General features: G+C 43.0%; 1 protein-coding gene across 8 annotated transcripts in view; it reads right to left on the reverse strand.

The window, feature by feature from the left end:
- The window catches only part of VAV2 (vav guanine nucleotide exchange factor 2), a 375,354-nt gene that overhangs the window by 2,734 nt on the left and 360,320 nt on the right, over positions 1-12,300 (reverse strand). For 5 of the 8 annotated variants that reach the window (XM_073599569.1, XM_073599567.1, XM_073599566.1 and 2 more), the window contains one exon: positions 4,031-4,117. The exons of 2 other annotated variants lie outside the window; for them this stretch is intronic. In XM_073599569.1, the coding sequence (XP_073455670.1) occupies positions 4,031-4,117 (87 nt within the window). The remainder of the gene's footprint in view (positions 1-4,030; positions 4,118-12,300) is intronic. One more of the 8 variants, XM_073599573.1, reaches the window with a different exon arrangement.

Raw genomic sequence — 12,300 nt, forward strand, 5'->3', positions numbered from 1 at the left:
TTGTGTTAAGCCTCAGGGTAGTTATCCACAGGATCTCTCACACTGCAACATTTTTTACTAAAACGGCTTTTTAGTAGTAATAGATTTTTATGAATGAAATAATGACTCCACAACTCAGCTGCCTGCAGACAAGAATGGAGTTCTGTTTAGTCTCCCAAGGCATTGCAAATAAACCCTCTGCTGGAAGATACAGTGCACCATTACTGAAAAACACAGAAATATTAGTGAAAAACGTTAGTGAAGGTGCTAATACAAGCCATTAAATTAAAGTTGCCTGAGGATGGAATAGGTAGTATTTAACTTCACCTCTTTGGGAAGGTATATACTTTTTTAGTTTAATATCAGGAGACAAAGAGCTATGGTCTGCAGTACCCAAGCAACCACATAACAGCTAAATGCTGATGATAGGCTGCAGTAGATTCATACTAAAACTATAGTGTTGCTACATACTGTAAGCCTCTGGTACCTGAAACTGTCACACTGCAATGCCAACAAACAGCCACAAGATGGCACAGTTCACTAAGCTACAAGGGTGGCATGTTACACTTGGATCATAGTAAAGGTTAAAGTGGTTGTATACCGCTGGACATTTTTATTTATTTTTTTTCTTGTACCTGCAAGGTAATGTCATAATGTGCTAGTATGCATCTCCTTCTAGCATATTATGTTAAACTTACTTTAAAACAAAGCCCTTCCTCTCTGAGATGTCAGTGCTACAGGCACTCTCATCTTCACCCGTCTTGCTTTCGGGTTCGCAGACTCCGGCTCTGTGACTGTCTGGAGCCGAGATGATGTCACTCTGGCACAGGAGCCACCGTTCACGGCACAGGGCTCTAAAGAAACGGCACGGGAGGCTGTTCCTCAGAGCGCATGCACCAGTGAGGTCACTGGCTGCATGTACACTAAATATCTCCTTAACGGTGCACTGCTAGGACTCATTTACACTTGCTTCCATTTCAACATGCTTTTTTTTTGTGTTTTTGATGCTTCAATGGTGATTTTTATTTTTAAGCTTTAAAGGGGTTGTAAAGATTTGTTTTTTATTAAAAAAAAAAAAAAAAAAAAAGTCATACTTACCTCCTCTGTGCAAGGGTTTTGCACAGAGCTGATTCTCCTCTTCTAGGGTCCCTCAGCGGCGCTCCTCCTGTTCTCGAGTGCCCCCACGGAAAGCCGCATTCCGTGGGGGCACTCATGCGGGTGCGCGCCCGATTCCTGCTGCTGCGTTCATTGACACAGACAGCAGGACTGGGCCCCTGTGTTACTGGATTTTATTGACAGCAGCGGGAACCAATGGCTCCTGCTGCGATCAATCTATCCAATGAGGACCTGAGACAGTAGCTGGAGCTGCTGTGCTCCTCCCTATCACTGGAATGATCAGGTTCAGGTAATTAAAAGGGGGGCTGCTGCACTATAGAAGGTTTTTCACCTTAATGCAAAGAATGCATTAAGGTGAAAAACCTTGAGGGTTTACAACCCCTTTAATTACTTGCTGCCCGGTTTTCAGTAGTTATACCGGGATAATGCCTGCACCTACAGGCGTCCTCCTGGTATGGATCTTTTCAGCCAACGATTTCCAGTAAGGCAGAAGAATTAGAGTGGCTAATCAGCCACTCGATCACTTCTGCGGGTGGTGGAAAAGGGTCTCCCCCCCGGCCACATTTCCCGGGCTCTACCGTCCCATCGCGGAGCACGGGAGCGATGTGGCCGGCGGCAATTGCTGCACTGAACAGAGAGAGGAACCAACATCATTCCTCTCTCTCTGTAACCCCAGAAACCGGGAGCGACGAGTATTTTGTCACTTCCAGTTGCACCTCTTTGTTTACCGAAACAGACCGATCTGTGTCCCATCGGCTGCATGGCAGGCTAGAGAAGAGATTTGGGGTCTAATAGACCCCAGATTGCTCCATAAAGGGGACCTGTAACAGCCCATGCTGTCACAAGAAATATTAATCATCCCTTGTGATAGTAATAAAGTTAATCCAAAAAAAAATATTTTTTTTGTATATAAAAAAAAAAAATACATTTTTAAAAGTGCCCACGTCCTACTGTGCTTCCGCACAAATGCGAACGCATACGTTAATCCCGCATGCATATGTAAACGGTGATCGCACCACACGTGAGGTATTGTTGTAAATGCCAGAGTGAGAGCAATAATTGTAGAACCAGACCTTCTGTGCAACTGTAAACTGGTAACTTGTAAAGGCGTTTAAAGTGTCGCCTATGGAGAATTTTAAGCACCATTTTTGCCGCCAATCCACAGGCAGACAGTTTTTAAGAGTGACATGTTATGTATCTATTTACTTGGTGGGACATCATCACTCACGTTATACAAAAAAATTGGGTTAACTTTAGTGTTTTGCTTTTTCTAATTCATGAAAGTGTTTGAAAATTGCATTTGAAAAACCGCTGCGCAAATACCATGTGACACACAAAAATTGCAACACCCACCATTTTATTCTGTAGGGCCTCTGCTTAAAAAAATATATATATATATTTAATGTTTAGGTGTTCTGAGTAATTTTCTAGCAAAAAAAAAAAAAGTTGATTTTTGTACATGTAGGAGCGAAGTGTCAGAATTGACCCGGATACAAAGTGGTTAATGAAGCTTGGCAGATGCCCTGTGTGTGTTGATGTTGATATACCTGCAATTTCTCCAAAGCAAAGATAAAGCTGAATTAAAGGCTCTCAAAAGCTGCAGGCGTTTCAAGCGAGCTTTGTCAGACTTCTAGAGAGGCTTTGAAGCACCACTAAAGCGACATGGGGTATAATTTTTGGAGCAAAGCAAAAGCAAGGTGTAAACAGGACTGTTAGGTAACCATTTTATTTAGTGACAGGAGCTCTGACTAGCCGTCAGAGAGCTTTAACCACTTCAGCTCCGGAAAGGTTTACCCCCCTTCATGACCAGGCCATTTTTTTGAGATACGACACTGCGTTTCTTTGACAATTGCGCGACCATGCTACACTGTACCCAAATAAAATTGATGTCTTTTTTTCCCCACAAATAGAGCTTTCTTTTGGTGATATTTGATCACCTCTGCGGTTATTTTTTGCAATATAAAAAAAACTGACAATTTTGAAAAGAAAAAAAACAAATAAACAATGTTTTTCACTTTTTGCTATAAAAATATCCAAAAAAAAAAAAACATTAAAAACTAATTTCTTAATCAATTTTGGCCAATATGTATTCTGCTACATATTTTTGTTAAAAAAAAAAATCCCAATAACCGTACATTGATTGGTTTGCGCAAAAGTTATAGCGTCTACAAGCTATGGAATATTTTTATGGAATTTTCATTAATTAATTTATTTTATTAGTAATGGTGGCGATTAGCGACTTATATTGGGACTGCGACACTGCGGCGGACAAAGGTATTTTAGATTATACAAGGGTTATAATTACACAGCTCAAGCACTGTCCTGTTATGGATACTTTAAGGGAACAGGATTCATTTTTTTTTTCTTTTTTTAAGTTTACAAACGCTTTAAAGGGGTTGTAAAGTCAGAAGGTTTTTCATCTTAATGCATTCTATGCATCAAGATAAAATAACCTTCTGTTTGAAGCAGCCGCCCCAGCACACCCTAATACTTACCTGAGCCTCATCTCTGTCCAGCGATGTCCACGAGTTCCTCATCCATCTGGGACTCTCCTCCTGATTGGCTGTCACACATGATCATTGTGAGCACCCCCTCAGTGTTAAATGTTTTTTTCTAATTTTCTGACTGCCACTTTTGCTGGACAGCTTGGCCTGTAAGTTGAAAAATATCAGACCTACTGGCCGGATCACCAATTAAAAAAAAGCTTAAAAACGGAAAACGAATTCAACCATCACATCTAAGAATTGGTAAGCTGCAATTTAATATATTTTTTTGTTTTGGGGGTTTAACACCACTTTACGTCTGCTTATCATTAGGTGTTCAACATGCTTGCTTTATATAAGGTAGTATCAGAGAGCATATGATATGATCAGTCATTGTATTGTTTTCAAACCGCAACTAGGCGTGGCTGTGTTCATTAGGAGAAATGCAGTACCTGACCAGAATGGAGTGGACGGATTCTGACAAGGGAAGTTGTGGCCCTGAGGACTGAGAAAAGAAAAGTTGTAGGAAGCACAGGAAGCTGCAAAAAGTTCAGAGAAAATATAAAAGGTAGAACAGAAAGTAGTAAAAAAAAAACAAAACAAAAACAAAAAAAAACACAAAAAAACAAACAAAGCAAGGTGAGCCAGTAGACTAGAGGGTTAAAGGCACTGTGTATAACACCACCATTCAGTTCTATGACTGTTTTAGAATGGCTCAGTTTGCCTTTATTGTGTCCACCCAGCAGAAATGTGATACTGAACATACTCTGTCTCAGTCTGATCAACCTCATGTTTAGCCATTTATAGAACTGTTCACAAAATTGCTCGACAAATATGACTGTCACCAGTGGTGTGTTATGAACTACAATATAAGAGAGTTATTAATACACTTATTGATGGAGGCATTGCCATTAACTGGATAGTCTGCACCCTGTATGCGTATATAGGCAATGTTCAGGCTGCCTATATAATTACAATTATAAAATATATACAAAGACTTGTTCACACCATGCGCTGAGACCTGTTTTTTTTTTTTTGTCTACACCTGTTAAACACTGGTCTCTGTAAAGGCAAAAAGAATACAATTGTTTTATGTGTGTCCTGTTCACACCACAACACTAGTAAGCTAAACAAAATGGTAACTCCCTCAATTTATAACTAGCCCTAAGCCCCTGTTCACTCCAGTGTGACTGGTGGGGCAAACAACCCCCCCACCCGGGCCAGCACTAGCACAACTACCCCCCCAACCAACCCCCCCCCTCCTCCGGAGTGGCGTAGGACCCCCCTCCACCAGCCGCTGTCCTTAACCGTGGATGCGGGCAGTGAGAGCAGCGGTTGGACCCCCTGTGGCCATCTTCAAGCGTGGCAGGCTCCGGTGTCCTCTCCGCGATGCGGCTCCTCTCTGCTCCTCCCGGCGCTAGGTGTCCAATAGGATCGCCTGATGTTTTGGCCAATCGGGAAATGGGTTTCACACCTGCTTCCTGATTGGCCAGGAGGAGGATCAGTGCATAGCATGAATCTATCCACTGCATATAGGGGGTGAAGAGGAGAGGGGGCGGCGCCTGGGTGCCCCTAATGGACGGGCCACCACTGTGTGTGACAGTTCGCACCCTATTGTTGGCAATTAAACTGTTCAAATCAGTGCGACCCCGACTCTGCGGTGCTGCACCGATTTGGTAAAAAAGGTTCCTGCACTATTTTTGCCGATTTCATGTATGACGTGTATAGACATCTGTGCACGAAGTTGCACAGATGTAAGTCAAGTCACACTGACATACGGCTTTGAAAATGGGTGATTCCAAGTGAAGTCACACTATTTCAAAATCGGATTTGGTGTGAGTGGGGGCTAAGGCCTCATGTACACAATGTTTTTTTTCCTCCCCTTGATGCCTGTGCATATATGTGTAAGCCACCCCACCTCATCAGCTCCTTTGTATACTGCAGCCCTAGCGCTAGTCTGTGGAATTCTCTGTTAAATACAGTGGATATAAGAAGTCTACACACCCCTGTTAAATGTCAGGTTTCTGTGATGTAAAAAAAATGAGACAAAGATAAATAATTTCAGAAATGTTTCCATCTTAAGCCTATGTTCACATTGCAGCGATTTGTCATGCGATTTGAGAGATCAAATTGCATGACAAGTCGCAGCCTATTGGCGGCAATGGCACTGTTCCAATTGGTGCGACACCGATTTTGCGGTGCCGCACCAATTTGTAAAAGTAGTTCCTGCACTACTTTTGCCGATTTCAGGTGCGACTTCAATAGACACCTGTGTATGAGGCCACACAGATGTCTATCAAGTAGCACCTGAAATCTCGCTGACCTTGCTACTTTGAAATTGCGCAATTTCAAAGTAGCATCAATGTGAACCAGGGCTTATTGTGACCTATAAACTGTACAATTCAGTTGAACAAATGGAAATATTTTAGGTGGAGGGAAGTAAAAAATAAAAAAATTAAATAATATGGTTGCATAAGTGTACACACCCTTAAACTAATACTTGAAACACCTTTTGATTTTATTACAGCACTCAGTCTTTTTGGGTATGAGTCTATCAGCATGGCACATCTTGACTTGGCAATATATGCCCACTCTTCTTTGCAAAAACACTCTAAATCTGTCAGATTGTGAGGGCATCGCCTGTGCACAGCCCTCTTCAGATCACCTCACAGATTTTCAATCAGATTCAGGTCTGGGCTCTGGCTGGGCCATTCCAAAACGTTAATCTTCTTCTGGAGAAGCCATTCTTTGTGGATTGAAGTTCCTCTTCATGTTCAGCTTTCTAGCAGAAGCCTGAAGGTTTTGTGCCAATATTGACTGGTATTTGGAACTGTTCATAATTCCCTCTACCTTGACTAAGGCCTCTGTTCCAGCTGAGGAAACACAGCCCCAGAGCATGATGCTACCACCACCATGCTTCACTGTGGGTATGGTGTTGTTTTGGTGATGTGCAGTGGTGTTTTTGCACCAAACATCTTTTGGAATGATGGCCAAAAAGTTCAACCTTGGTTTCATCAAACTAGAAAACATTTTCCCCACATGCTTTGTGGAGACTTCAGATGTGTTTTTGCAAAATTTATCTGGGCTTGGATGTTTTTCTTTGTAAGAAAAGGCTTCCGTCTTGCCACTCTACCCCATAGCCCAGACATATGAAGAATACGGGAGATTGTTGTCACATGTACCACACAGCCAGTACTTGCCAGATATTCCTGCAGCTCCTTTAATGTTGCTGTAGGCCTCTTGGCAGCCTCCCTGAACAGTTTTCTTCTCACCTTTTCATACATATTGGAGGGACGTCCAGTTCTTTGTGATGTCACTGTTCCATCTCCGTCTTCACTGTGTTCCATGTATATCTAATGCCTTGAAAATTCTTTTGTACTCTTCTCCTGACTGATACCTTTTTAAAAATGAGATCCTTCAGATTCTTTGGAAGCTCTCTGCGGACCATGGCTTTTGCTGTAGGATGCGACTAAGAAAATGTCAGGAAAGACCTACTAGAGTAGCTGAACTTTATTCAGAGGCTCTTTGTGTGTACTGACTCCTATTTAACATGAGTTTGAATGTGATTGCTTAATTCTGAACACAGCTACATCATCCCCAGTTATAAGCGGGTGTACACACTTATGTAACCACATTATTTTAGTTTTATTCCCCCCCCCCCCACGTTTGTTTTTCAATTGAGTTGTACAGTTTATAGGTCCCGTTTAAAGGTGAAAAAAGTTCTGAAATGATTTATATGATTTATATTTGTCTCATTTTAGAGAAACTTGACATTTTAAACAGGGGTGTGTAGACTTTTTATATCCACTGTATAGCAATGGATAGAGATATTGGCTGCCTCCAAGCATACCTGCCACTAATTGCATTGTACAGTTTCACATGTTTTCGTTGCTTTAACTAGTTATTGGCGTTGTTATGTTGCTTTGTGCTGATATTTTGCCTTGCCATGAAATAATGGGCTCATATGTTGTGGCTGCAGTTTGTAGTGTCATGGCTGTCTGATTCTTCTATGTTCATAGTTTACTACAGCTAATCTGTCCCTAATTGCAAAAGGGATAAGACAATTTCCTGTTCCAAGTCACAATATCCAATACATTCATTTAAATTCACCATGTGTCACATGACAAATGTGGGAGTGCTAATGTAATAAAAAAAAGCATCTTCCAGCCAGGGCAGCCATCAGAAATTTTTGGACTCCTTACACAGCTTTAGACCTCCCCCCCTGAGCCTGAACACCAACATTCCCCAGGGCTCGCCTATGGGCCATCCTACCAAATCTGCAAACTGGCCACCTCACCTGTTTGCACTCAGCACCCCCTCACACCTGTTTATATGTTAGCCCCTCACACACACCTGTATATATGTCAGGCCCTTGCACACACCTGTATATATATGTCAGCGCCCCCCCACGCACCTGTATATGTGTCAGCGCCCCCCCACGCACCTGTATATGTGTCAGCGCCCCCCCACGCACCTGTATATATGTGCGCCCCCACACGCACCTGTATATATGTCAGCCCCCCCCCCCCCACACACACACCTGTAAATATGTCAGCACATGGTAGCCAGAGGTGGCAGTAAAGAGCTTGATGTCTAAAATCAATGACACGAGAATTGCAGAAATGGAGATCGTTTCTACACTGCACAGCACGGATCCCTTTCACCCATCCTGCCTTCTTGCACAGGCCTCGGGGCCCCTTACAGTTGTAACGGCTGTACCCCCCTGATGGCGGCCCTGCTTCCAGCTGCCTGGTTAGGTCTGTGTATGTTCTACTTGCTTGTGTCTCACATCTAATCACCTCTCACCTTTACTAGGCTGAGAGATCCAGGGATAGAGGGACATGTAGTGTGTCCAGAGGAGAATACAGCCCTCATGTTTCTACACAAATTGCTGACAAAGGAATGTGAAGTTTTACTCTTCTATAAAAGATGTGTGTACAGGCCAACAAATGATGCCGCTACATAATCAAACACCTTTTGCAGGTGCAAAGATTTTATAATGCCTTTCATTTATCCATTGAATTACTGTTTATACAACATTAAGACTCTCCTAGTCTAGAGTTAGGCCTGAGAGTGGCCTTACATGAAAAGGTAGTTTGCCTTCCACATATATTTGCCAATGGTGTCCAACTAAAACCTCAGTTTTAATGCAAATTGTTAGTGTAATTTTTTATTTGTTGGCTACCTGTTAAGTGTCTCCATGTTGGAGCATACTGTATATATAGCAATGGCTAATTTAAAAAGAGAAGTTTGTTTTTTTTTTTTCCCCTATTCATACTTGTCTAGGTGGATGCAGCATCAGTCCCCCGACGCCTCTACAACGAGAGCCAAGTGATCAAACACTGCCGATCGCTCGGTTTTCAAAGCTCCCCAAGCAGAGAGTTGGTGACCGTCAGTCACAGCTTTCTGCTCTGCTCTCTCATTGGAGCACTGGGCTGTGGAGGGGGAGGCCGGCTCAGCCTCTCAGCGGCACTCTGAGAGGCTGAGCCGGGTGTCGGTCCAGGGATCTGGAGGATCCCCACTCTATGGTCGCGATGACGCGGAGCCTGGACTGACATTGGTGACATCAGCAGAGAGTGGACTTCAGCACTTCTGTGATCTGTGTACAGCCAGACAAGATTTGGCTTGACTTCTCCTTGAACCCCTTCCTGCCGACCATTTGCAGATATGCGGCCTCACAGAAGTGGGCCTTTATCCATGGGGTCGCAATGGACATGTGCTATGCAGTGTCTTTGTGCTGGGAGTTCACTGCACAGCATGCTCCCAGCACAGAGATTGGACTCTCACTGGGAGCCCCGTTCCTGTACTAATGATCGGGACCCAGGACTCCCGGTCCTGGGTCACCTGATCACTGTGATTGCATCTGATCAGTCACTATGCAGCCTGCCCATGTGTTTACTTTCTCTTCTGAATGGAAATAAAGATTGCATTTTCCACTCTTTGCAGGGGAGGAAGATGTAGATTAAAAAAGTAAAAAAAAAAATAGCTATATCAAGGTTTGATCCAGGTCAATGCCAGGGTTAGCATCAAGGTAAGGGGTCAAAGGTCATGGTCAGTAAGTTTTGGGTAGGATTTTTATAATAAATCATTTAAAAAGCAAAATGCTCACTGTTGTTTCTGGGCCCTACTACAGGCACAAACACCTAACATACACAGGGGAAAAGTGATTTTGGATTGTTCTTTGGTGGTAGGTTATAGTAATAGCAAGAAATGTACAGCTACGTTTAACCACTTGATATCCTTAGGCCGTTCGACTTTCCGGGGTTATATCTGAATGATGCCTGAGGCTACAGACATTCAGATATCAGCATTTTCAGCCGGCGATTCGTACACCAAAAGAACAATCATAGCGGCTGTTCCGCCGCTTGATCGTTCTTACGGGACGTCCCCCCCCGGTGCTTCTACCGACTCACCTCAGCGATCGGTGAGTCGGAGAGCGGATCCGCCGGCCCCGGATGTTGACCATGGAGATTTCCGGCGGACCAGATGGTCGCTGGAGTCTCTATGATCGTTCGGAGGCCGGGCGCGATGTTATAACGTCACGCCCGGCCCCTGCATTAAAAAAACAGGGCGCCGCCTCGGCTGGGAAGGGGTAATCGTTTTTTTTTATTTTAGGCTTCCCAGCCTAGTGGTGAGATGTGGAGTCTTATTGACCCCATATCTCACTGTAAAGAGGTCCTGTCATGCCATATTCCTATTACAAGGGATGTTTACATTCCTTATAATAGGAATAAAAGTGATCAAAATTTTTTTTTTTTTTTAAAGTGTCAAAATAAAAAATTTTAAGTAAAATTAACAATAAAAATTTTTTTTTTTTTTTAAAGCGCCCCTGTCCCCGTGTGCTCGCACGCAGAAGCGAACGCATACGTAAGTCCCGCCCACATATGAAAACGGTGTCCAAACCACACATGTGAGGTATCGCCGCAAACGTTAGAGCGAGAGCAATAATTCTAGCCCTAGACCTCCTCTGTAACTCAAAACATGTAACCAGTAAAAAATTTTAAAGCGTCGCAATTTTGAATCGTGACATGTTAGGTATCTATTTACTCAGCATAACTTCATCTTTCACATTATGCAAAAAAATGTGGCTAACTTTACTGTTTTGTTTTTTTTTTTTAAAGCATGAAACTTTTTTTTTTTTTTTTTTAGAAATGCGTTTGAAAAATTGCTGCGCAAATACCGTGCGAGATAAAAAGTTGCAATGACCGCCATTGTATTCTTTAGGATCTCTGCTAAAAAAAAACATATATAATGTTTGGGGGATCTATGTAATTTTATAGCAAAGAAATGATGATTTTTTACATGTAGGAGCGAAGTGTCAGAATTGGCCCGGATGTGAAGTGGTTAAAAAAAAAAAAAAAGGATTTTTTTTATTATACTATTTTGGCCCAGTTTTCCTGGAGATCAGGAGATATCCGTTACCATTTACCACCAAAAGAAAGCCCAAATTGTCCTGAAAAAAACAAGGTATAATCCACCGGGATATACAAAGTAAGTTGCGATGATATGTATAGTTTTACTAACACATGTCAAAGCTGCAAAATAGTGTCCAGGCATTACAATTTGTTTATTCCTCCGTCGGTTAGGGGAAGGAATACTCGGGGGTAGCCCATTCCTCTATCTATTGCAATACGTGCCCCAACATGGAGGCTCGCATAGCCTAGCCTAGAGTTGGTACTGCACGTTAAAGAAGGGTCATTACGAGGCAGTGCGACTTCCACATTTGCAAATATTGTGCAACTGAATCCTCTGTTTTAATGCAATTTGTGGTGGTGTTTGTTTCTTTTACTGGCTAGTAGGGATGGGCGAACGGTTCGGCCCGAGCACAAGTTCGGGCCGAACTTTGGTTGTTTGGATGTTCTGCGAACACCAAACAATAGGCGGTGTTCGGGGAAAATTTGGAACACCGTTAAAGTCTATCGGACACTAACATGAAAAATCAAAAGTGCTCATTTTAAAGGCTTATATGTAAGTTATTGTCATAAAAAGTGTTTGGGGACCCGGGTCCTGCACCAGGGGACATGTATCAATGGAAAAAGAATTTTTAAAAACTGCCGTTTTTTTCGTAAGCAGTGATTTTTTTTAATGCTTAAAGTGAGACAATAAAAATGAAATATTCCTTTAAATATCATGCCTGTGGGGTGTCTATAGTATGCCTGAAAGTGGCACAGGTTTCCCGTGCTTAGAACAGTACCGCAGCAAAATTACATTTCTAAAGGAAAAAAAAAACTCATTGAAAAAAAGAGCATGGGATTCCCCCCCCAGTCCATTACCAGGCCCTTTGGGTCTGGTATGAATAATAAGGGGAACCCCGAACCAAAATTTAAAAAAAAAAAAAAATTGCGTGGGGGTCCATACCAAGCCCTTCGGGTCTGATATGGAAATTAAGCGGAACCCTGCGCCAATTTAAAAAAAAAATGGCGTAGGGGTCCCCCCCAAAATCCATACCAGACCCTTACCTGAGCACGCAACCTGGCAGGCCGCAGGAAAAGAGGGAGAGATGAGAGAGCACCCCCCTCCTGAACCGTACCAGGCCACATGCCCTCAACATGGGGAGGGTGCTTTGGGATAGCCCCCCAAAGCACCTTGTCCCTATGTTGATGTTGACCTTGCCCCGTGGTTGTGGGGGGCTTATCGAAATCTGGAAGCCCCCTTTAACAAGGCGACCCCGAGATCCCGGCCTCCCCCCTGTGTGAAATGGTAACTGGTACCATTTCACAAA

The sequence above is a fragment of the Aquarana catesbeiana genome, linkage group LG09 (genome assembly GCF_042186555.1).
Source record: "Aquarana catesbeiana isolate 2022-GZ linkage group LG09, ASM4218655v1, whole genome shotgun sequence".
Lineage (NCBI taxonomy): Eukaryota > Metazoa > Chordata > Amphibia > Anura > Ranidae > Aquarana > Aquarana catesbeiana.